Source organism: Lepidochelys kempii, chromosome 3 (genome assembly GCF_965140265.1).
Source record: "Lepidochelys kempii isolate rLepKem1 chromosome 3, rLepKem1.hap2, whole genome shotgun sequence".
Taxonomy (NCBI): domain Eukaryota; kingdom Metazoa; phylum Chordata; order Testudines; family Cheloniidae; genus Lepidochelys; species Lepidochelys kempii.
In genome coordinates this window covers 209,310,252-209,335,673 of record NC_133258.1, presented here as the reverse complement: position 1 = coordinate 209,335,673, position 25,422 = coordinate 209,310,252, and the positions used below count along the sequence as shown (strand labels likewise).

The 25,422-nt window shown below is 51.1% G+C and overlaps 1 protein-coding gene across 6 annotated transcripts in view; it reads right to left on the bottom strand.

Annotated features, from left to right (window-relative positions):
- Window positions 1-23,050, bottom strand: part of SYNDIG1 (synapse differentiation inducing 1) — a 136,168-nt gene extending 113,118 nt beyond the window's left edge. Inside the window, exons 1-2 of one of the 6 annotated variants that reach the window (XM_073335339.1) lie at window positions 22,992-23,050; window positions 2,420-2,967 (exon numbers count right to left, since the gene is read on the bottom strand). In XM_073335339.1, the coding sequence (XP_073191440.1) occupies window positions 2,420-2,884 (465 nt within the window). In that variant the 5' untranslated portion in view covers window positions 2,885-2,967; window positions 22,992-23,050. Of the gene's footprint in view, window positions 1-2,419; window positions 2,968-21,195; window positions 21,248-21,860; window positions 21,931-22,069; window positions 22,368-22,507; window positions 22,598-22,991 lie in introns of those variants that run through there. The other 5 variants (XM_073335338.1, XM_073335340.1, XM_073335334.1 and 2 more) reach the window with 5 other exon arrangements.
- Between the last annotated feature and the right edge of the window lie 2,372 nt (window positions 23,051-25,422).

Sequence of the window (25,422 nt, the reverse complement as noted above, 5' to 3'; positions counted from 1 at the left end):
GAGTTTCATTGAGCTCACTGGGAGCTAGGTACCCAACTGCCTTGGAGAACCTGGGCCATAACCTCTCTGTCTCAGTGCTGTGATACTTCGCCCTCTCACAGGGGGGCCGGGAGGTCACCTTCGCTCTCGACTCGGAGGTGCTCGGTTGCGATAGCACTGGGGGGCCCAATGACGGGGCTGATCCAGGGCGCGGTGGGTCGAGGTTAGCCCGTTCATGCTCTCCCCTTGCTGTCAGCAGGGCTCAGGGACCCTCCCCCGTGGCAGGTGCTCTCTTAAGCAGCTATCGGAGCTGGCTTGACATGAAGCGTTCAGCTCCCACCAGCAGCTGCCAATTCTGCATAGCCAGCCGCGCTAAGGCAGCGTTCTTCTGGCTGAGAGCCAGCCGCCTGGGGGCTCCATGACGCCGCAGCCCTGGCACGGGCCTCGCACTGCGTCTCTGCGAGTGGGATCATGCACAGATCTACTCTCCCCCCCACGTCTGCATGTGCCATCGTCTCAGCCTGGGCTCAAGGCGGGTCAAGGGCTTATCGCAGCCCCAGTGCCCACTGAGCACCAAGACAATAGACCCCCGCGGTGTAGAGAGACGGGGCCCCCACAGGAACCTGCCCTGCCTGTTTGGGCCAGGGGGACAATTGCTGTGTGTTTGCCGTATTAGGGGCCTCAACCGAGACCAGGGCCCCGTTGTGCCAGGTGCAGACAACACGCGTTCTTCCCCGCCTCTCTCAGACACGCAGACTCCCTGCCGCTCTTCTCTCCTCAGATGGGCACCTCCGCCGAGCATTTCCCCTGGAGCTACTCTGTCCCAGCTGGGGTGACCCAAACTCTACCCAGGATCCAAGGGGAGGACGTCCCATGGACCGGGGCTGCTCGAAGCACTTGTGCTGATGCAGCAATCAGCCCAGCTCCACCCCTCCAGCAGAATTGTCTCTGTGGTAGAACAGTAGACGGGGGCTGGGTTGTGCCCGGCGCTGTCGAGCGCCTGGCGTGCGACGCGCTGTGCTCCAGAGGCCGTGCAATCTAACCAGGGCACAGAACGCTTCAAGGTCACATTGAAGGTCGGGGCAGACGTGGGAACAGGACGCAGGTCTCCTGAGCCCAGTGCCCAAGCCACCAGCCAATGCTGCTCCCTACAGTGACGGAAGGGGAAAGAGGGCGTCTCTCCTACCTCCTTGGAAAGCAAAGAGGGAAAGCGTGAGGCTACTCCCCCCGCCCCAGGTTTTGCAGAGAGCTTTTCAGAACCACACGGCCCCCTTTGTGCACAGTGACACAGGCCAGACCTGACCGAACAGCCATTAGACTTCTCAGGAAGAGCCCCCCGGATCACAGCAGGCCCCGTTTGGACTGGGCTCCTTTTGAATATTTTGTTGTTAAAAACCACAGAATCCTGTGAAAGAGGGAGAAGCCCATTCAGTGCACACACAGGCCCTCCACTGAGCCCCCCGGCACGTCGGTTCCAGGGGCGGTCTGCAGCTTGCTCCAGCCAGAAATTCCAGGTGGCCTCAGAAGGCCTGGCTGGTTTGAGTTCACCGAAAGGGAGGGGCTCTCGGTGCAGGATTTAGGGCCAGATGTGTCAACAACAGGATCATGCAATTAAACACCCATGATAATTATCTACATCGAACCCTACATGGAGGAGCTGGCTTTGAAGTGGACAGCTGGGCAATTTGTTGTCCTAAAATCCCAGTCCCCAGAGCTGACTGGCAAACACCGCAGGACAGGGTTCTTACAGCAAACTCCTCTGGCATACCTTGTTAAGACCATGTCTCTCGCGTGGAGTTGGTAGCCAAGACAGCCTGACGGCTACTAAACCGGACATGAAGAATTCCCCTTTCCCTGCTCTATCGGTACAGAAACCGCAAAGAAAAAAAACATTTCTGCCTTTTGTTGCATGTCCATGAGCCAATCAAAGGGTAATGCTAGCCCTAGGGAAACCAGAAGCTTGCAAACTCTTCCCATCTGGGCCTTTTTGAATGGAGAAACCCCCTGGCCAGGGAACAACATAAAGAAATACTTAGCCTCTTAGGTTTTATTTGGACCATGTGAGGCTACAGTTCAGGGCTGATAACACAGTAATGTCTTACATGGACACACTTCTTAGGGCAGCTAGTGGTAGCCAGATCCAGGCAAGACGATCCAGGCCGCAGCCCAGCAAAGCACGTGCACAGTAGGGAGCCTCACAGGCTTCCAGTGGAAGTGGACGGGTGAAACACATGGACCCCACTGAACTCAATGTGAATTTTGCCAGGGGCTTCAATGGGGCTGGAGGTTTCACCTGAGAAGTTACAGTCATGTGTGTGCTCAAGTGCCTTGCAGGATCGGGGCCGCACCAGTGCTCGAAATGAGCATCATGCCCCTCCCATATCATTCAAAATAACACCCCCCAGCATCCCTCTCCAACAGGCAACATGCAATATCTGACCTCCAGCTCCTGGAAATCCTCATCTTCCTCCACGTCATAGGAGAGGGTGTGGATCTTGATGTCGTCACCGGAGAGGTCGATGAACTTGCTGTCGGGGTACTCCAGGCTGTCCTTGGTGGGGGAGCGGTCCTCGATGAAGGTGGTCTCACAGCACTCGGCGCTCACGCTCTCCCCCCAGGAGCGCAGCACGTTCTCCGAGTAGAGGATGAGGTTGGGGCGGTAGTGGGACTCCACCGTCTGTTGGAGCGTATTGGGGTCCAGCAGCTGCTGCACCGGGTCGTTCCTGCTTTGAGCAGCGAGATTGCCCACAATGTGGCTCTGGTACTGTGGGGCTGGGTACACGGAGACCAGGCCATCTCTGTTCTCCGCCATTAAGTTCCTGGTGTTAATTAAGCCATTCTTTTTCCCAGCTTCAGCGATTTTCCCGTGCATTAGCACACTGGTCTGTTCTAGGAGCCCATCCATGCTGGTTTTTTCCTTCCTCCCACAGGGGTCTTAGCTGGTCACTCGGAAACACTGCTCACACTGCAGTAACGGCTCCCATTTTCCTGAGGGGGGGTGTGAAATAAATACTAACATGAAAATTAAACACCAGACCTCCCAAATCTGCACCCGACCCCTGACAGCAGGTATAATGACGGAAGCAATAAGAAAAGAAGTACTTGTGGCACCTTAGAGACTAACAAACGTAGGCCCCGATCCTGCCAGCCGCTCCACGCAGGGAGTTCGCCCGGCCCACCGGAGCCCCGAGTGGGGACTTCCCTGGCCTTTTCTAACCCAGTCCTTTTAAAGCAAGACCTTAACGCAGGGGTTCTCAACTGTGGGGCGGGACCCCAAAGTGGGTCGTGACCCCGTTTTAATGGGGTCACCAAGGCTGGTTTAGACTTGCTGGGGCCCATGGCCGAAGCCCGAGTCCCACTGCCCAGGGCCGAAGCCAAAGCCTGAGGGCTTCAGCCCTGGGCGGTGAGGCTCAGGTTACAGGCCCCCTGCCTGGGGCTGAAGCCCTTGAGCTTCGGCTTTGACCCCCTCCTCCCCCCGGCCAGGGGTGGTAGTAACTTTTGTTGTCAGAAGGGGGTCGCGGTGCCATGAAGTCTGAGAACCCCTGTAGTTTAACGCATGGAACAAGAGAGAATGCCCAAGCGACGTGCCAAGCCGGCCTGGGGTTTATGTTTTCGCACTGGGCTGTGCCATGCCAAAAGGAGGATTTCAGCTAAGCATTAACCCTCAGGAGAAACTCCACACTCATGGCACAAAACCCCATGAGCATCCACCGCACCTTCCCCTGGCAAATTAACAAAGAACGGGAAGAAAACACAAACCTTGGAATCTGGCCTGTACTGTTAGCACAGAGTGTGTCAAAGACTCATCCCCTCCCCCACGCTTCAACCAGGATCAGGGCCAGTGAGAGACACTTTGCTAGGAGGGATCCCGTGCTCCCCATGGCCCGGTAAGCTGCCCGGAGCTTCAGAGGAGTTCAAAGCTCCCTGTGGGTCACCACCTACCAATGACACCACTGGGTGGATCATCCTAGCGGACCGAACCCTCAACCTAAAAGCAACAGCAGCTACCACTTGGCTTGAGCCAAAGCACCAGGCCTATTAGCTCGCAGCCAGTAGCAGGCTTGTAAACCTCGCAGCCAGTAGCAGGCTTGTAAACTGAACCGCCATTAGAGGGACAGAGCCATGACACAGGGTTTCTTGTGCCTCTCGCTGAAACCTCTGGTGCTGACGGCCATCGGATACAGGTTAAGGGACCACATGGACCAGTGTTGCAATTCCTGTGTGCCAGGCATGACATGTATGGCATACAGGTCGATTCAGGTCCTCCCACGTTGCTGACAGAGCCAAGACATCAGGTTCCAAGAGAAACAGCAGGGAACGTGGTGGCGTGACAGGGAGGGATGTGAAAGGCAGGGCCTGCACCCACTGCCTGGCTGGGGTCCATCACCCAGAATGTTTCACGCAGCGGTTGCATGGCAAATGCTTTTCACTTCACTCGCATGCAGCCCACACAATGCCTGCACCTCACTCCCACTGGATGGAGAATTTCCTATCCTGGTGTGCACTCGGCACATTCAAAAACACAAATCCACAAGCAGGGTGAAGTGAAAGCATCCATTGTGCTTGCCCAGACCTGACAGCAAATGGATTCTTGTAGAGCTCTCAGGGTTCCTGGAAGGGGCTCATTATCTGTTGAAATTTCAGGCTTTTGGTCTGAGGAAAAGGGAAATGTGTGTGTTTGGGGGACAGTTTCCCTTCAAACTGACTGAATACCACCTGAGCGCAAGGGATTACATCTATCCCAAGGAGCTAATGGGACTCAGTTCCTCCAGGGATCACTGCAAATCTATAGCGCGGGTTTGTGTGTTAATATTTCCAGCGGGACCTCCACACTAGCAGTTATTTTTTCACCCATCTCCAAACAATTCCTCATCTAAGGAGGCTGCTGTTTATAGATGGAATGTGGGTTTGGGGAGTTGTTTCAATCAGAACTGGCTTTCACTTCACAAAGGGTATGTCTACACCGCCATTACACATCTGCAGCTGGCCTGTGCCAGCTGGCTTGGGTCACGGGGCAGTTTAATCGCAATGTCGACACTCCGGCTGCAGGTCGAGCTCTGGGACCCTCCCACCTCACAGGGTCCCAGAGCCCGGGCTCCAGCCTGAGCCCACGTTACTCTAGCCTGAGCCCGTGTTACTCCAGAATTCGATAGAAGTGCAGTCAGCAATTCTGTATGTTCAGGCACTGCCAGCCCAAACCAAACCGCACAGAGCTAGGGAACCCTTTGGCCCTAAGAGGCAAAGCCGTACAGCTGCATGTTAGCAGCTTTGCGATCAAAATAAAAAAATTAAAACAAAAAATTATATAAAAAAGTAAACATAGAGCAACCTTGGTTTTAAGTGCCCCTAACATATTATTGTTATAACTACAAATACTAAAAATTCTTTAAAACAACAGTTCATTAAAATTTAAAAAATTGGTAACCCACTAAAATCACTAAATCTGATAAAGTGAGCTGTAGCTCATGAAAGTTTATGCTCAAATAAATTGGTTAGTCTCTAAGGTGCCACAAGTCCTCCTGTTCTTTTTGCAAATACAGACTAACACGGCTGTTACTCTGAAAACTAAAGGTTATGTGCTTTGTTTAAAGTTAGCCATAAAAATTAAATAAAACATATGCTTTAAAGCAGTTTGGGGAGCTTTTCTTTAAGCAAAGAGCTGACATCTAAGCTCCCCATCAGCTGGGCAAAAAAAGGGCCCTAAAAACCCGGCTGGTGATCACTCAAAGCCATCTCAAACTGTAAATAACTATACCTAAAAATGTCCTAAACCTATCGCGTATGTGTGCTTAAAATCTAATGAATAGCAGTTTTCAATAAAAGCACACTTGCTTGTATCAATCATTTATCAGACGGATGAGCTGTGCCCGCTATTAATTTATTCCCCACACCACCTTTAAAAAAAATAAAAAATAAAAAACAGTTAAATTACCACTGCTTTGGATTCTAAAAAACCCTGGGTAACACCAGGGCATCTATGGCACAACTGAAGAGCCCTGCAGCCCAAGCCAGCCGGCACAGGCCAGCCGCGGTGTCTAATGGAAGTTAGTGTCAGCGTCATCAATGCGGCACGGGCCAGCCAGTGGTGAGAACACAGGACCTACAGACCTGAAAGCAAACACGCCTGCTGCTGGAGCTAAAGGACGAATGCCCTTTCATGGGCACAGTCATAGCCTGGTCAACCTCTTACGCAACTCAGCCTCTAGAAGAGACCTAATCCATCCCGTCTAGCTAGTGCGGTTACATCCAGGCACTAGAAATCAACAGGGCGGCTCATCAGACTAAGAACACTTGTTTCTGGCCCAAACCCCTCCTTCTAGGGAGACCTGTTTGCTTCCAATGCAGCCTGTGTAAATTGCTACTTGAAGTTCACAGGTATCCAGTAAATCAACAGGAGCCCAGATGATCTCTCCGCCGCAGTCTGATCCAAAGCCCGGAAAAATGTATTAACTTCAGTGGGCTTTAGAGCAGGCTCTCCAAGACAACCCACCCTACTGGGAGGATTTCACTCCTGTGGATTGTCTAGAGACAAAGCTGAATTCAATATCTTTCTAATTAGAGCATCTTTGCCCTCTCTCTCCATCCCACGTGAACAAGGGGAGTGGGGAAATCCTGTCATGGAGTGACCATGACAAGCAAAATCCCAGTCTTTCGTGCTGGTTTCCTCTAAACAATTCTAGATTTCAAATATTTGCTGTCCCCCTGCCTACTTGCTGGAGATATTTAAAACACTTGTAACAGCTGCTCTACGGTTCTTTCCACTGGGGAGGGTGCAGGAAATTTGTTTACAGTACAAGAAAGCTAATGTAAGTAGGTTCCAATTGCTGCCCGCTGCTTGGTTTCACGGCACGGAGACCCTCTTGGTTTAACATGTCAAGAATACACTTTATTCCCTTGGCTAACAGTTCTGAACTTGCACTCACAGAACTTGCATGAGGGCAGGGTGGGTAGAATTCCACCCTGGTGGATGCCCATGGAGTTGCAGCAGGAATGAATTTGGCCCTAAACCTGTAGAACCTAGTGAGAATATTTAAGCTAGTTTCCAGATTAATTTAGCTCAGGATTTGAGGGTCAGTTTCACCGAAGGGTTATTTAAAACCCTTTTCAGTACAACTAACATGAGACAATATTAGAGGAGTCAGAAAAGGGGCCTCGTCTTTATGATTAAAACTCGTTTAAATGAGTGATGCTCATCATCCTGCAAAACAATCAGCCAATTTTCTCCTCTAGCTCATGCCAGTGCAAAGCAGGAGTCCCTCCACCGATGCCACTGCAGTTACACCAGGGTAAAAGTGGCATGAGTGAAAGGAGAATCGCTTCCTCAGCTTGTAAGTAAAGCTGGCGATTTGAGAGCAGCAATTATGGCAACCTTCATGGAACTTGCAGGGCAGAGCACAGGTTGCAGAAGGGAAGAGTTTGAGGAAAGCACCAGGAAGTCAGTCTGTGTGCACATGGCTGGAGCGCTGGCTGAAGCATCTCTGTAAATAGTTATTTTAATAAAGAGCCAGTTTAGTTTTACAGGCATGAAGTCATCTTATGTTCTCACCCAGAATGCTGTACATGAAACAGTGATGGCGAATGGCACATTGGAGACCCACCTTTGAGTCCGTTCTCACTGAGCTTCTGGACAACAAATGTGTCTTTAAGAGATCATTAGCAGTTTGAGACAGCCCTAAAATTGAACCTCTCTTCAGTATTTGATATTCTGGTGGGCCTCTGAATTTCAAGCTACCCCTTTGCTGTGGGGAAATGAAAGGAAAAACGCCGACTATTGGTAACACACAAAGCCTCAATATTTCTGTTCAGCTGCTTTGTAAAACTGCCCCTTCCCTCCCCTGAGGCTGTGGGACCTCCCTTAAAAGGCATGGGGACAGCCATCAGCTGGGGAAACACTTACTGGATATCTGCCAGGGAGCAGCGAGGTAGGTAGCAACAGGGTCCCAGAGCTGGCACAGAACTCCTGTCCTGGTGGCCCTGGTCTCTCATGGACCCCCAGGCTTTGGAGCCTGCTGTACTGGGGGGTAGTGGAAAGAGGGCCCGGTCTCTCCAATGGAGATTTCTTCCCCCTCAGATTCCACCCACATGTTTTCCTGTGGGAGGAGCCAATCGGGCCATCATTTACTGGGCAGTTCTCTAAAGGGACCTCTTGGACAGGAGTCCCCAGGCTTGCCTTCTATAACAGCAGTTTACTTGGGCATCGGGCTAAACGCATGGAGGGACATTGGTGTTGAATATCCCTTCCCTTCAGGAACAGCCAGCCTAGCTCCCTCTAACTTCCTTGATAAGAATATTCATCTAACAGGAACTTGACCATTATTGGGGCCAGGACCCGGGTGCCAGGTCTGCAGCTGGCCCTAAAGAACCAGTTTCAACAACAGTATAATAGTCATTCACCGCAGCTCTTCCAGAAGGTCCTTCTCGACCAGTGGCAACCTTTCCTCCAGCTGGCTCAGGCAAGGAACGTAAACACAACAGAGCAACGCGTCGCCATGAGCCAAGCAAGTCACCTGATGTTTTGCACCAGTCTCACCTTCTGTGCTCAGCAAGGGACATCTCTGAGCCTTGGATGGCTTCAGAGGAGTTCCAGGAGCAAGCTGGCCAAACAACCCTCTGATGGACGCCATATGGGGCGGTAGAGAAGCAGCATGGCCTGTAGTTAAGGCACTGCCCTGGGACTCAGCAGACATAGGTTCAAATTCTGGTTCTGCCACAGAATGCCTGCATGACCTTGGGCAAAATACTGACTGCCTCTGTTCCCTGACAACGACACGAGGATAATAAATAATCACTCGCCTGTTCACACAGTAGCCTCCAAAGAGCATGTCTCGCACTGTATATATATATATATACACACACACACACACAATGCCGAGCACACTGGGGCCCAGATCTTGGCTGGGGCCTCCAGTCGTTACTAAGATACAAGCAATTTCTGATTGAATAAACCTCTTTCTACAGTACAGGATATCATCCAGAAGCTGCTCTGAATGGTTTTATAATCTGCCTTATACCACTTAATACTCCTCTAGCATCGGTATGTTTTTCGTCTCTTCAGTTAGTGACAAAGGAAAGCGAGACAAGGAAGGCAAAGAAACATTCTCACTTTCTGATTAGTTCTCAGTATCAGACATCATATGCAGAGCTAACCATTGTTCCCTGGATAGTCCAGCTTTTCCCATTCCCTTCTCAGATAGAAAAAGTGTTCTGGTTCTCGATAGAGCAGAGTGAAATTTTTCAACCAACCCTTGCCCTCTGCCCCGTGGCTGGCGCCCTGACACGCATTTGTCCACACACACAGAGCCACCATGTAGAAATGCTGACAGGAAGCTCCACAACTGGGGCATTATTTAGGATAAAATGTGTACGTCAGGCCGTGCCCAAAAATAACGCACGGGGTGGCCACTGTTGTGCCAGTCATCTGAGTGGCTTCACTAACGTCGGGCAAGCAGAACCCACACCTCCAGGAGGTCACACCGCCCAACAAAGAAAGTCTTGTCTGTGTCAGTAGGACTTGGGGAAATGCAATTTCAAACCACCCTTATCTCTGCCTTCAAGTTCACCTGTCAGATTCCCTGCCTGCTTGCTGTAGGCGCTAATATTGACCAGATAACGCTCAGCTCCAGGAGCTGGAGTCTCATCCTGGGTTGTTATTTACAACAGCGCAAGCGAGCATAAAACGTTCGCCATCTCATCTGGCAGAGTGTTAAACACACTTTGGATTTGAGTGGGGACACAATGCGGTGGCGAGTTGGGCCACTTCCAGCAATGGCAAGATCAGTGACATTATCCTCGGGAAAGCACCCAGACTAATCCTGCCTCCAGCTTCCTGGGCCTGGTCCCCCGCGGTGGCTAGGGAGGGCTCAGAGAAGTAGTGGGACTGGAGAATCTGGCAGTGCACAAAGCGGCCTAGATTTCCATGGTGACTAGTAAGGTCTGAGGACCCAACTTGAAACACCATAAAAAGTCCTAACAGAGGCAGGGTATTCAGAACCTTCCGAAAACTAGAGCCCTTAATGGGTCTCAAATCACTTGTCACTTTTGGAAATGAAAGCCATCCTCCAATTCTTCTCCCATCCCAGGGGAGAAAAAGAGGTGTGGTGCTGGGGAACACAGAACAAAATTTTCCTAAGTGCCTAAGGGCCAGATTTTTAAAAGCATTTAGGCACCTATCTCCCCTCGAGTCAATTATAATTTGGACCTAAGTGACTTAGGAGCCAAGTGACATTTTCAAACTTGACTTAAGCACCTACATCTCATTGAAAGCTGATGGGATTTTGGCTGTAAGTGCCCTAAATCTTTTGAAAATCGGACTTCGACACCTCAGTCACTTAGCAGAGGTGTAGCCATGTGAGTCTGTAGCCACAAAAACAACGAGGAGTCTGGTGGCACCTTAAAGACTAACAGATAGCTAGCCTTTAAGGTGCCACCGGACTCCTCGTTGTTTCAGTCACTTAGGTGTTTTAGAAGGAAAAAAAAAAAAAAGAGGCCAAACAATGGCCACTCTAGTTGCTACGGGGATCATGGAGGGTATGTCTACACTATGCCAGCACAGCAATGGCTTTATGGCACCATAACGTAAACACTTCCTACCTCAGCCAAAGGGGTGTTTCCATCAACATCGTTAATCCACCTCTCAGAGGCAGGAGCGAGGTCAACAGAAGAATTCTGCCATCAACCAAGCCATGTCTACCCCTTGGGTTAGGTTGACCTAACTACATTGCATACGGCGTGAGATTTTTCACAGCCCTGAATAGTGTACCCAGGCTGATCTTGTTTAAGCGTAGACCAGAGGCCAAGTTTGGTCTCCAGCTAGGAATGCCACACCAGAAGTTCCAGACCTTAAAGGTGAAGTAACACGTACATTTCTTAAGGCACCACTCTCCCAAGAGTGTTTTGCCACTGATTTCAACACACCCAGGGCAGAGCTAATGACTAACTGGCTGGCGGCCACCCACTTGAATCAAGATCCTAAACCAACAAACAGGAAGGATCACGTGGTTGGTCCACTTTGAAATCTATGTCTGAAATTACTGCAAGGATGAGAAAATGAGCCGTATTTCCACTCAGCATTCCTATAGTAACAGGGCTAATGCGTTCCCCTAATTCAGAGGTGATTCTCAAGTAGTGATCACCCAATGTTCTGAGCACAGACTGGGTGAGATGCTTGCCTCTCTTTATTTGAATACAGTGACAACAAAATAATAAAAGGTGTCACTGATTGCTTTTGAGGAGAAATTCCTGAGCTGCAAGCCTCTAAGCTTTAATCAATAAGCAACTTGAATGCCAACAAATTTTGTTGTGCAATAGAAACAAGGTCAATAGACACCAAGGGACTCAAAGAAGAAACAGAGTTATCTATTCATTTCTCAACAGTAAAGCAGCAAGGATGAGCCATCAGCAGACGGTCTCATTCCAAACCCTCACAAGTCCTTTGTATTTCTGAGCCACAGGCTTAGCAGAGTTAAACCAGACATATTTCAAAGGCATATGACGACAAACATTTTGAAGCAAAGATGAAGCACCTGCCATGGCGCTCACCCTTCCTGCTATGCATGTGCAAACAGAGTTACAAACAATTTTCTTAGCTGTGCGTGTGTGTGTGTTGCTTTGTGAAGAAGCTATTACCAGCTGGACAGTGGGGTGGGAGGAGGTATTTTTTCATATTCTCTGTGTATATATAAAGTCTGCTACAGTTTCCACGGCATGCATCCGATGAAGTGAGCTGTAGCTCACGAAAGCTCATGCTCAAATAAATGGGTTAGTCTCTAAGGTGCCACAAGTCCTCCTTTTCTTTTTGCAAATACAGACTAACACGGCTGTTACTCTGAAATTTGTGAAGACGGAGTCTGGCAGGTCTAGCCCCCACCCCGTATTAGTCCATTGGTCAAAGGAGCCTTGTGTGACATTATGGAAATTCTCACCTATTCATACAGCTGGATGTGAATTTCTTTTTACAAAGATCTTTGTCATCAAAAAATACTGATTCATGAACACTTTTGGTTGTGATGATACGGGGCCAGTTGGCAGAGATCTCCAAGCTCCAAACAACGTTGGGAAAAAAGTTACTAAGTTGTTGAAATACTTTGTTTTGTTCAAAACAAAAACGCCAGGTTTTGGGTTCGCAGTGACTTTTCATTGAGAAATTTGAGCTAATGAGTTTGGAAAAAAAAGGCAAAACACTTCAAAATTATTGAAACAAAACGTTTTACCCTTAAAAAGGTGGGGTTTTGAATGAACGTTTTCAAGATTTTTGACCTTTTCATCTCTAAATGATCAACTTTAAGGGTGTGAGTTTCAGAAGCACTCATTGCTGGCCTAGGCCCCCCCCCCGCCGCTGAAGTTGATGGGAGTTTTACCATGGATTTCACTGAGGGCAGAACTCAGCCAGTGCTGAGCACTTCTGAAAACCCTCACCACAATAAATAACCCTCTACATAGATTTGGTTCTTCTGGGGGGTTTATTAATCAATTAGGATAGAGTTCCCCAGAATATGGAGTGCACCCCGGGAAGACTAGCTAGAGCAACACAAATAGGCCTCTCAACTGTTCTCCAGAAACTCGGCTTTCATTTACAAAAAAAGTAAGTCTCTAGCTGTCGTGGTTGTGAAAAAAACCTTGAGACCGTAGCCTGAATGTAACCAATGCAGGTGTCTGCCTGAGTTTGCAGAGAGCCAGAAACAATCTCCCTCAGAAGCATGAACTGCACCATTGATTTCAATGGGTCTTAGTGATTACATCAATCAACATTAACTATTTCATGGCTCAGTGGAGCATGGGAGGGCTTGTCTACAGGGGGAAATTCAGTGGCTTAATTATACCACGATAGTTATACTGGCATATCTCCCCATGTGGGCATGCTTCTTCCAACATAAGAGAGCCCTTTTCCAGTTTAGCTTATGCCACTTTGAAAGCAATATAAACTAAACTGGGAAAAGGCTCTCCTATTCTGGAGTAAGAGTGTCACACAGGTCGTTAGCCTGGTAAAATGACAGCGGTACAATTCATGTAGGCAAGCCCTAAGAAAGGGGAAGATGTATCCTATTACCAAACTCAGCCCAGGCTACCTGCACTTTCGGCAAGGGGCACAATCAGTTTCATTTGCCAACCTTTGGAAAGCTGGGTTCTACAGCAGGACATCGCTGCGTTAGGGATGGGAACAGGGCTGTTCGTTGTTTCTGCACCTCTCTGATGAAAGCTGAGTTTCCTCATCAAAATTAGAATCAGAGTTCGCTTCTAAAATGCACACAGATGAATCAGGGTCCCAGCTAGGATGGAAATAAGGGTCCAAATGCAAAGCTAAGGGGGGTGCTTGGGTATAAAATAAGAAGCGTCTACGCTGGGCCTTCACTTGGGCTTTAACACTGACACCCTGTGTGCCGCAAAGTGGCTTTTATTTCAGCCTGATGTGTCACCTGAAGCGACCATAATAACTTCTGCCAAACTGCAGGCCAGGGAGAGACTTAAAATTCTCACTCATTGGGCCAGGGACGGTCATTTCCTCAGTGTCCATACAACGCCTAGCTCTGGCTGGCCTCTCAACGATGCTACAATATAAATAACAATTATCAGAGCTCATTCCCTTGCTAAAAACATATTGCTTTCAATTCAGATCCTCACAGCCCTGACCCCATGAAGCCAGCAACCAGAGCTCTGACATCCCGGCTGAAGATCTCTTTATTGCCCCTTTATCCCGTCTCCCCATGTCACCAGCTGATCCTCCTTTAGCAGAAAACAGCTGGACGTGTTTCACCCCTTTGGTCGTTCCTGCTCCCTATGAAATCAATGCTGAACTCCCCACCGAGCTTGATGGGAGCAGGATCAGACCCTCCATTAGCTAGGGGGGCTGTGAAAAGGGGGCACTTGCCCCTTTTGCATGGAGCATGCTCCCCGCGCAGGACTTGCAGCTTCTTCTGATGGCACAAGAGCGCAGAATCAAGCCGGGATGGTAAGCTTGGATCCGCTGCGGGGCAGGTCGCTGGGCTACTGACAGGTGGGGCTGAGCCTTGCCTGGACTTTTAATGCTCAATACTTGTTTGGTGAAATTCTAACTTTGGTAGGATGGTAAAACCGGAGGCAGTCTGATGTGCTTGATTTTGTTCTAGGTGTGCTGTTAGAAACACCCCCTGGGGCTCAGGCTCCTGGCGTTTAATTGCATTCACTCAGGATAATGGAAGCACACTGGCACTGCGGCTAATTTATCATTGACATTGGCTCCTCTGATCTCCAGAGCTCCCCGGCAGCAGGGGAGTTCACTGCCCGGATCGTAGGCCAGGATCACATACTCGCGGCTCGCTCGCAGAGCCGAAAACGCTCCTTGCCCAAGTCCCCAGGCCAGGCCACAGCGCAGGCTACTTGGGCTGGCTAGAGAGCTCAGCGGGCAGCCCTCGCCCTGAAGGAGACTCTTAACGTACCTTCACGGCCTGGCGCTGCTCGCAAAGACTGGCTGCTGCCTGGAGCCTGAGCGAAGCTGCCGACGGCGGCTGTTCAGAGCTCTGCCCTGGTCATTAACACCGCCCTGATGAGCGAGTCACGTCTGCCCATCGAGGATGGAGGTGGAGGGAGGCTCAGCGGGCATGCCCCAAGCCCGTCAGTACCCAGCCCGGGGACGCTACTGACCCAACCAGCGGGCCAAACTGGGCAAGGAGCCCTGGCCCCGTGCTGCCTGGGGCACATTGCGCAGACGTGAAGAAGAGCTGACAGGCTACTCTAACTACACCAACCCAGGCTTCGTGGCGGTCACTGCTGAGCCACCCCCCAAACACACACATCTGACAGCGTCCCTCATCCCAACCTGCAGCCCCCGGCCAGTCCAGGCCCCACACTGACCACGCGTGGCCTGGATCTGCGAGGCTGATAAATGGAGGCCATGAGGCCAAGCAGTTTTTCGCTTGTGAAGGCAAAGCGAGCCTTACCCCGGCGCTCCCGAGGGGACAGCGGGGTTGCTCATGAGCGCGCGGTTGGCTTTTCATAGCTGCTACCGGTTCAGACATTCAGGCTGAACTGCTGTGTTTTGTCTTGATTTTATTAGTATTTGTATGACAGAAAAACCTAGGGGCCCAACTGCACTGGGGGCCCACGCGCTAGGCCCTCAGCAGACGGGTAACAAGGGACAGGCGCTGGCAGTCTAAATGGACAACGGGTGGGAGAAAGGGTCACCCAGAGCCAGAACCCGCAGCCCTGTCCAGCGTCTCACACACGAGCCCAACCTGCCTCCCCTCTTTAGTCTGGGCAACAGTGATGCGTTCCCCAGTCTGAGCGCGTGCAGAGCAGAACAGCCCGGGCACGGGGACCAGCGGGATGCCAGCCGAGGATCCTCATGCATGCAGCCCCCCTGAAAGGTGCAGTATGACCTGTGTCTAGACAAGGTAGGACTCCACTAAACAGGGGTGAAGAGCAGAGGAAGGCGGAATCAGTCCAGCATCGCAATCCCTGGCTTTTCCCTGTGGTATGCATCTGATAGAGGGGGAGCACCACAGAGACCATATGCCCAGAAGACAAGGGAGTGCCCTACCTTGGTCTCAAGACTGTAGCTTGCAAGCTTTATGCTCTGCCTCTTAACAATCAAACCACATTGCAACAGCAGCAGCTGGTGCTGCTAAGTTTGCAAGGCTCTAAAGATGCTACACAACCTACTCTGGCTTGGCTGAGAAATTAAACTGCCCTTTGCTTTTCCAGCACAGGTAACAAACTCTGACCTACCTGCCTGCAGCTGAAAGCCCAGACGCATTCATGGCAGACCCCTGATCAGCGTCTGAAGAGAGACAGTCCAATGGAGGCTCAGGTACATTCAGAAAGGTACCTCCCTGCTGCCTCCCCCCGGCCCCAAGGTATTATTGCCATCAGCTAGTAGGGTGACCAGACAGCAAGTGTGAAAAATCGGAATGGGGGTGGGGGAGTAATAGGAGCCTATATAAGAAAAAGACCCAAAAATCAGGACTGTCCCTATAAAATCGGGACATCTGGTCACTCGATCAGCTAGGCTCATACTTTTCTTCACTGATTGGCAGCTCAGTTCTACTGCTCTGCTCACACCTCCCCTTTTCCGATCCCGCCCCCAGAGACAGTGTGGGTCTCTTAGCTCCGCCCACCCCAGCCACGCTCCTCTCTGGCTAGGCCTGGGGTCACTCAGACACTTGATGGAGGTGTTAGGGGGATGCGCTTTGGAGCGTCCTGAAGAGAAAAGTATTTCTTTTTCTTTGGGAAAACACAGGTATGCTCACTTTATACGCTGGAGCCTTCCCCTTTGACTTCGCTGGGAGCCCCACTCCCACTGGGAGTCTGCCCCCCTGGAGATCTCCTCCTTTATTCACTATTAGCAGATTTCCAGACCGGAGGCAAGCACGAGGCACTGATGTACTCTGAAACCCAGCAGGACACCCGTCCTTCGCATGAAGGAGGCCATGCACAGGACGGCCAGGAACACTAGAGTCTTCCTGCAGAAAGGAACCTCGCAGTCAGCAGCTGAGGTCACTTAGCCAAGCAGAAGGAAAGCAAACTGCCCTGCCTTGCACTTTTGGAGCCTGCAGATACATCTGTTCTCTGGTGTGGATAATTGAATTCTTAATTGTAGGGAAGGACAAAGTGCTGCTCTCATTCAATGCAGTAGAAATCCAAAGTGACTCCACGGGCTCCTCTGTGCGTAATTAAGAATTCATCCCATACACCAGAAAACAGGTCAAATGAAGTAGAAAAATTCTACCTTGGTCCCAGACTTCACCTCACACATTCAAGGCCAATCTGACCCTTGCTGTAGATTTTAGCAAGGGCCAGAACTGGGCATTCAATGACAATTCAGTTGCAACCTTAACTCTGCAGCGTCACAATACCCAGCACTTCTCAATATCACTGAGAGATAAATTCAGATCACATTTACACTGACGCAGGGCCCAAAGAAACTCCGCTGTCTTTCTTCTACTCTATGCCAGTGCACCCATCACTGTAGTATTTGAGCAGCTTAAAGGGGAAGCAGTGTGGCCCTGTGGCTAGGGCACTGGATGAGGACTCAGGAGACCTGGCTCCTACTCCTGGCTCTGCCAGAAGCCTGCTGAGTGACTGGGGGCAAGTCATGTCACTGCCCTGTGCCTCAGTTTCCTCATCTGTAAAATGGGGGTTATAATACTGACCTCCTTTGCAAAGCACTTCAAGATTTAATGATGTGAAGTGCTAGATAAGAGCCAGATAGTAGTAATATGGAACTACCCTGCACTTTCATTGTTCCACTGGAGATGGACTTCCCTCCTGAGACCTTGAGGGCTGAGTTACCAGGGCTTCTCTCTTCTCTAACTATTATTGTGATTTGTGTTACAATAGCACCACTGAGATCAGAGCCCACAGCGCTATACTCTGTACAAAGACACAGGAAAAATCCGTCCCTGCACCGAAGACCTTACAGTCTAAACACACAAGACAAAGGATGGGAGAAAAGAATTGCTATTAACTGCCATCTTGCAGATAGGGAAATGAGGCAGAGATAGATTGAGGCCAGGTCCTCAGAGATATTTGGGTGTCTACCACCCACTGCCATGAATAGAAGTTAGGGCTTACATGTTATCAAGGGTCTCCTCCTGGGTCTCTTCTAGAAGAAGGGGGGGGGTGGTCGCGGCTGTTCCCCATCGTACAGGATCAGCTGTGACCTCGCACAATCTGTTTAACCGGCATGAACACTGAGACGACAACGGTGATAATTCTCCGGGGTAATCACGTCTGTGGTAACCACTCGACCAGAATGTTTAGGTTGATTGACAAGGCATTTAAATGAATGATGTCGTATCAGACGACACCCCAAGCAAGATCACAGTTTGCTTCAGAGATGACATACACAGCAGGTCAACCGCAAGCCGACAGAAAGAGGCCAATTTAATATGCAAGGTACCTTTCCCCTCTTCTCCAATTGGTGCTCTAAGGGCTGCTATTGCACTACAGCTGGCCTCACGCCTTGTGCACGACTGCCGGGCTCAGTCCTGTGAACTCCTACCAAGAGTCTCCAAATTTACACTATTTTCTCAATTACATTTTCCAAAGCAGCCTATAGAGGCAAATCCACTGTCACTTGTAACAGAGCCGGCCCACGGAACGGGCCAAGGTTTCTAGAAACTGGAATGGGACACAGGAGACCTGGATTCTATTCATCTCCCCGCCACTGACCTGCTCTGTGACCTTCACCCAGTTATGTCGCACCTCTGTGCCTCAGTTTCCCCTCCCACCCACCCCATTCCTGTCTTGTCTATTTTGACTAGAAGCTCTTCAGCACAATGACTGCATATGTACAGAGCTTAGCACAATGGCTTAGCAAACCCTGATCTCAGCTGGGGCCGCTAGGTTCTACCGTAATACAGGTAAGGACAGAGCAGAGGATGGGAAGCGCCAATGGAAAAACAGGGAGACAATTCAGAATTAATGCTCCCTCACTGGCAAAATACAAATGTATGAACTGACTTTGCCAGTGAAACAATTCACTGGTACAGTAAAATAGCTAATATCAGTCTATCAGGGACAGGAGAATTAGATTAAGCTGACACAGTCAGGGCAATAAAACAGAGCTTGCTTTATCAGGTTTTTAAGCAATTACGGAGCCAGAAAGAGACAATGGTGCCAACATGCCATGCAATAGGAACTGAAACGGGGCTGGGCTGTAACTGGAGTGTGACAGGACAAGCTAGGGGAGGCACAAGAGGACGCAGCGAAGAGAATGGGACACAGACAGAATTAACCAGAGTCAGGTCGAGTGGGGCCTGGGCACAGTCTATAAGGCACAGGTAAACGCATTCAGGGGCTGGTCCGAAGCCCACTGAAATCAATGAGAGGCTTTCCATGGATTCCGCTGGGCTTGGGATCAGCCTTTATGGATGTTTTGTAGCTCCTATACTGAGCACGGGAATGGGCCCTAGAAAGCCGAGCAGAGCTGACACCAATCCAGAGTTATCGTGGAGCCAGCCTAGCAGACCCCACCACAAGAGCAGAAAACAAGGGCCTACGCACCTTCCCCCGCCACCATGGCCAGACGGGATGAAAATTGGGTGTGTTCCCGGCTCGGAAGATGGGCCATGGGAAGATGGTGGGTGGGACTGGCAGGAGCAGAGCACACATCGTCCTCCCCTGCAAACCAGTGGGAACCCCACGAAAAAGCGATGCTATCTTAGGGCTGCACCCCCCTTTGGAGCTGTGCTGGGGGTACCTGCAAGCAGGGGAAGCCCTGTCAGCAGCAAGATCCCCTAAGATCTCTGCAGGCCTTGAGAATAACCCCTTGCTTCTTCCCTGGGCCAGGCAAGCACCAGCCACCCACCCACCAATCTAGTGGAAAATGCACAAGGAATCCTGTGGAGCTCGCAGCCACTATGCAGGTTTCTCTGGGAAGAGAAGAAGAAACAGGCCCAGTGCTCCAATTCAGCAAAGCTGAACTCCCCCGACTTCAAATTAAGCACACGCTCAAACGCTTTGTTGAATCGAGACTTCAGTGCTTAAAGATAAATTAAAGAAATTTTGCAGGTATGTGTGTGGGGAATAGGGACCTTTACAAAGGCTAATGCATAGATATATGCAATAGGGACAAGAATGGCCTGTGTCCTGCAGGCACACAGTGACGTCCCACTGCACCGCATTGCTATTTTGAAATGCAGTCTTTGCAGGTGCAGTGAAACCCAGTGCCGTCTAACACTGCTGTGATGACACTCAGCATGCTTTGCTGAGTCCTTCTGGCCAGATCCTTCGCACCGCCCCATCTAAAACACTCGAGCGACACTGATTTGTGCCAGCTGAGGATCTGGCTTTTTGTTTTATTACCACCGAACAGACTGTAATAGCTCTAAGGTTCCACTGCGTTAATTACACCTAGGGAAGTTTGGCCAAAGGATGTATTATTTATTCTGTGTGTCCGTACGCCCAAGCATATACACAGACTTATTGCATCTTGGTCGACCTAAAGTTATTAGTTATTTCTAATATTAAAACTTCACTTTGTTTTTTTCTCCCCCCACGGGCACAATGAAAATCATGACCTGCCCGATTCCTGTTTCCAAAGAAACACAACAAGGATGCACACAAAAATTCTGAAGTCAGCAACCCTCATTGGCTTTGCAGTTTTAGTTTAAGAGCAGATCAAACTGGTTTTAACACTGTCCTGGACTGAGACATTTATGGCTGAGTTATAAATGCCTGCAGATAGGAATCGATAATAGAAAGGAAGAGAAGCATTTCATGGCACTAGTGGGCATTGCTAGAATATGTGACACCTTCTGATACCATCCTATGAAGCCAAAACATTAGGAATACTGAATGCAGAATTCATTAGGTTAAATGGGATGTGCTGCAGATATACAGTTCAACTGCATTATACCTGCATTTGTGTAACTAAGAGCTTTAGTTCTGTGTATGATTTATTAAGTAGGTGGTGGTGGAGGAATGCAATGTTCTTTTGCTTGATTTAATTTATTACAAATGCATTTATCTTCCATAAACACACACACAAGCTGTAGATACAAAATTGTGGCTAAAATGTCACCTTGACCAGTAAAATGAGAATTAATGTATCCTGTGGCAGGGCTGAGCTTCCAACTAGTATGAAGAGGCTCCAAAGGCTGCTAGTTTGAGGTAGACAACTCATTAACAATAATTAACACTAACTAATTCATACAGAATGGATACAAGTGTATTCTTCACCCTGGCTGCAGCCTAGGACCCACAATAATCCCCTGGAAAATGCCAGTGAGCACATCTTCCTGGGTTTGAGACCAGCAAAGCATCTTTCAGTGGTTGTTCATGCCGTGTCAGAGGGGTTCACAGCTCATTTTTGAACTGAATGTTTAACCCCCTCAAGTTAGTTTAGATTTTTCACAGGTTCTTTCTTGCCTCCCCTTTCTTTACTTATCCTTAGTTGTTTATCTTTTTTTTTTTTTAAACTTTTATTCTTAGGAGTCAGAGCCCATTAAGAAAATACAACTGGATATACCTTTGCACGCCTCATTGCTAGTTTTTGTTGCAAACAAATCGTGCTCTGCAGACGACACAGTATAAACTATACCTACAAACCCTTGTCCTACCTTCTGACAACACCTCAGGTAGCTGCATTCCCACGTTACCGACAGGAAACCGAGGAGCGAAAGGGTAACAGACTTGCCCTAGATCACACAGCAATCGGTGGCAGGAGAGACCCCCATTTCCTGACTCTCAGGGGCTGGCTTTACCCACCCGCTTCCCTCCCCCGAAGGAATCGGTTCCTACCTGCGAACGGAAGGAGAAAATCTCTTCTTCTTGCAGAATTATTCTGCTTGCCCAGCAGCCTGGGAACACTCGCTCTGCTCACACGATCAAAGCCCGCTCCACCTTCCCCTTAATCAGCCACCTCCCGGACACCTGGTCCGCTGTGCATTGAGCCCCGGGGCAGACACCACCGCACTCCCCGCTGGCAGGGGCGATCCGCAGCCGGGAGCCGCGTCTCCCCAGGCAGGGAGCCCCCCGACAGGTGGCCTGGCCGGAAAACAAACTTCCCCTGGGTGTTTAGCTGGACAGTCTGGCGTGTCCGCCCCGGGCGCCGCGCCGCGCCCTGCATGTTCCGGGCACCGGGCCGGGCATCGCGGGCACCTTCCCCCGGGACAGCGCCGGCTCGGGACCAAGCTGCGCCCGCCGGCAGCCCGAGCCCCGGCGGGTTTGGTGCAGAGAGCTGGGGCGGGGGCCCCGAGGGAGGGGCCCAGCGCTTGTGCCAGGGCTGAGCCCCCCCTGGGCCGGGCAGTTCAGAGCCTGGGCGCCTCCGCTGTGAAAACAAAACCGCTGGAGCCCAGCGCCGCTCCCGTTACAAGGGGAGCCCCGGGGAGCCCCCGAGACAAGGGGGGGCAGGAGTCAGAAGCAACACGTGCAAACCCCCCCCGCCCCCCGCCCCATACACTCACACCAGAGCTGGGGCAGCCCGGCGGTTACAGGCTCCATCGCCCGGGGAGCGGGGCTGGGATCCTCCCTTCGGCCCCGGCCTGCGCGCTGCCCCGCCGCCCCCGAGCGCGCAGCCCCCGCCGGGGCGCATCCCCGGGGCGCGCCCGGACCCGCGTCCCCCGCCTGCTCCCCGCGGGCTGCGGTGCATCCTCCCGCGGCCGGCGGCGCTCACCTGGTCCGCAAGGTGACCCGCCTCTAGCTGCCCCGCACACGTCGCGCCCCGCATGGCGGCGCCCCGCGGGAGGCCGGGCTGCGGGCTAAGGCGCCGGGCTGCGGGCGCAGGGCAGAGCCGGCGGGGAGCCTGGCTGCACCGCGGGCGCCTGCCGCGGCACTGGCGGGGAGGAGGCGAGGGCGGCCCCGCATGGCAGAGCGGGCCAGCCGCCCCCCTGCTGCCGGAGCGCGGGGTGCCCCGCCGGGAGGAGCCGCGGGGAGGGAGGGAGGGAGGCGGCGGCTGCCCGCGGAAGCGGCGGAGGTTTGAGGAGAAGAACCGCGGCGGCCGCTGGCGAGGCTGGCCGGGGATTGACCGCCCTGCGCAGCTCTCCCTCCCGGTCCTAAAGGCAGCCCGGCCCCGCACCGGCCCCGGGCGAAGCGATCCGGCTGCTTTTCCTACCAGCTCTTCCTCCCCGCGGCTCTGGCCCGGCGGGAGGCTCCATGCTGCCCCCCCAGGCGGCCCCGGCCGGGGGGCTCTTGCAAAGGATTTCCCTTCCCCCGGGAATTCCTGCTGCAAAGGGCACCCGCAACCAGCCCCGTCTCATGCGGGTTAATTGTTCTCCCCCTGCAGTCTCCTTGCAGAGCCCGCAAAAACCGGGGGCTCGCTCTCCGCACTCGGCTGGTGTCACTTCGGTTTGGCAGGCGCTGAAAGTCCCGCCTGGAATCGGGGCTGGGGGAGCTGACAGTGTCCCCCTGCCCTGCCCTGCCCTGGAGCAGAGCCAGTGTGAGCTCCAGAGCTCGGCTCTCACCAACAGCCGTGGGCCACCTCCGCCGCCGTGCCTGGCTAATCTCCGGGCCCCAACGGGGCTCCAGCCCTGCGTGGCCTGTTCGTCAAACACAGGCAAAGCTCCGGCTTTTAATTTCACATCTGCAGTGCAGCTCACCTGTAGGGCTGGCTGCTCCGAAACACGGACCTGCCTCCCACCTGGGCGAGGTGCCCGGCCTGTCCTCTCGGAACGGAAAAGGGCCTGCAGGGCTCCATGCTACCGAGACATGACGGGGCTCCCGGGGCCAGGGTCCACAGGGCGCTGAAATCAGTGAAATGACTCCCCTTAGCTTCAACGGGCTTTGGCTCACGCCCAGACGCCGCTGTAAATCAGGGTAAACTCGGCCGAAGCCAGCTGCATTACACCCATGTCAAACCCCTGTGAGGCCAGAATGAGCCTGGCAGGCTGCTCCCCAGCCGGGCGGTGGAAATCCGTTAGACCGGAATAGCCGGCAGCCCCACTGCTTGAGAAACCCGGCTGGGCCGGGCACAGCAGTAGAAATAGGCCACAGGGAGCTATCCCGCGCCGGCAGCTGGCTAGCGGGAACAACCCTTCCGGGGAGATCTATGATGGAACCGGTTTTCACCGCTACTTTCTAGGACTCCTTCGACTGTAAACTCTTTGGGGCCGGGCCCAGCTCTGTTCTGTTTGTACAGCGCCTAGCACCACGGGGTCCTGGGCTTTGACTGGGGCTCCTACACGGCATGACAATACAAACATAAGGATAGTAGGAAAGTATCAGGGGGTAGCTGACAATGAGGAGTCCGGTGGCACCTTAAAGCCTAACAGATTTATTGGGGCATGAGCTTTCCTGGGTAAAAAAACCCACTTCTTCAGATGCATGGAGTGAATTTTTTTAAGGGTAGTAGGGTTCATTGATTCGGCTGCGTGTCACTTTCCACCACTGTCAGCATTGCTAGACCAGCCACTTGGGTAGAAGCTTCTCTCACCGCTCTGGACGCTTCAACTTTTGTGGCTTAAAATTCTAGCACAAGATCCCTGCCCATTGTGTGTGTTTCATTTCTTTCTTTGCTCTTTCTTTGCTTTTGTCAACACAATTGGCAGTTGTACCAGCTGCAGATATCATCCACACCATGATAGTCATCAGGCTAGCCCCCCTGTGGCTCCATACCCATTCTGTGCCTTGGAAATCTTTAATGAGGAGCATGATGGATTTTCTATTCTTGCAAGCAGTCTCCTCATTAGTCATACTTGCAAAAGCACTAGTGACAAATCATTAATGAAAGATCACTCTCAATATTTAATTGTATTTTAAATCTCTTGTACATGGCTTGGAAATTTACACTTGGCACATTTTTCTTTCTCCATTTATACAGTTTTACTAATTTGTTTGCTCAGTTGCTGTTCTTGAAATGTGAAAAGTCGAGCAATTCCGTTATTTCTACAGCTGTTCAAAGCATGGAATTTCTGTCCCACCTGAAATTCTGATACTGACATTTATTTACATCCCAAGTCGGGACAAAAAGTTGAAATGTTGAAACTGTTGCTGGAATGAAAAGTTCAGAAAAAATCTACTGAGAAATATCAAAATATTTTGTTTTGATGTTTTTGATCAAAACATTTTGATGTTCACACATCGATGCATTTCATTTTGAGTTAATTTTCCCAACCGAGAATTCAGCTGCACTCAGTCTTTTCCCTTGGAAGATTTTTGTTTTAATAAAGCCCCATTTTTCTGAAGGGTAAAAAATGTTTTATTGAAAATTTTTCTTCTTATTTCTTGGGTGGCATCGGGGCTTGAAAAACCCACTTGCCCATCATGGCCTCACCTGGAGTATTGTGTCCAGTTCTGGACACATTTTAGGGAAGATGTAGAAAACTTGGAGAAAATGAGGAAAGGTCTAGAAAACATGACCTATGAGGGAAGATTGGAAAATTGGGTTTGTTTAGTCTGGAGAAGAGAAGACTGAAGTGGGCGGTGGTGGTGGTAAGGGGTGACAGGATAACAGTTTTCAAGTCATAGAAAAGGTTGTTACAAGGAGGAGGGTGATCAATTATTCTCCTTAACCTCCAAGGACAGGACAAGAAGCAAGGGGCTTAAACTGCAGCAAGGGCAGTTTAAGATGGACATTAGGAAAAACTTCCTAGCTGTCAGGGTGGTTGAGCACTGGAATAAATTGCCCAGGGAGGTTGTGGAATCTCCAGCATGGGAGGTTGTTAAGGGCAGGTTAGACAAACACCTGTCAGGGATGGTCTAGTTATTATGTAGTCCTGCCTTGAGTGCAGGGGACTGGCCTAGATCACCTCTCGAGGTCCCTTCCAGTCCTAGACTCTGTAATGAGTAGGAACTTTCCTGGGCAAATATCATCCACTTCTGCAGAATCTCAGTGAGCATTAAAAAAAAAATTCCAGTCCTGCTAGTTGTGACAAAAATCCCCTTGCAAACATGACAGCGTAACCCAATACAGTACCACCTGCCTGAGTCTGCAGGGAGCTGCCCTCCAGAGAGGACGGCTAGTCCACTGGTTAGAGCACCAGCCTAGACCCTGGGACACCTTGTCTTCAATTCCTTGCTCTACCACAAGTC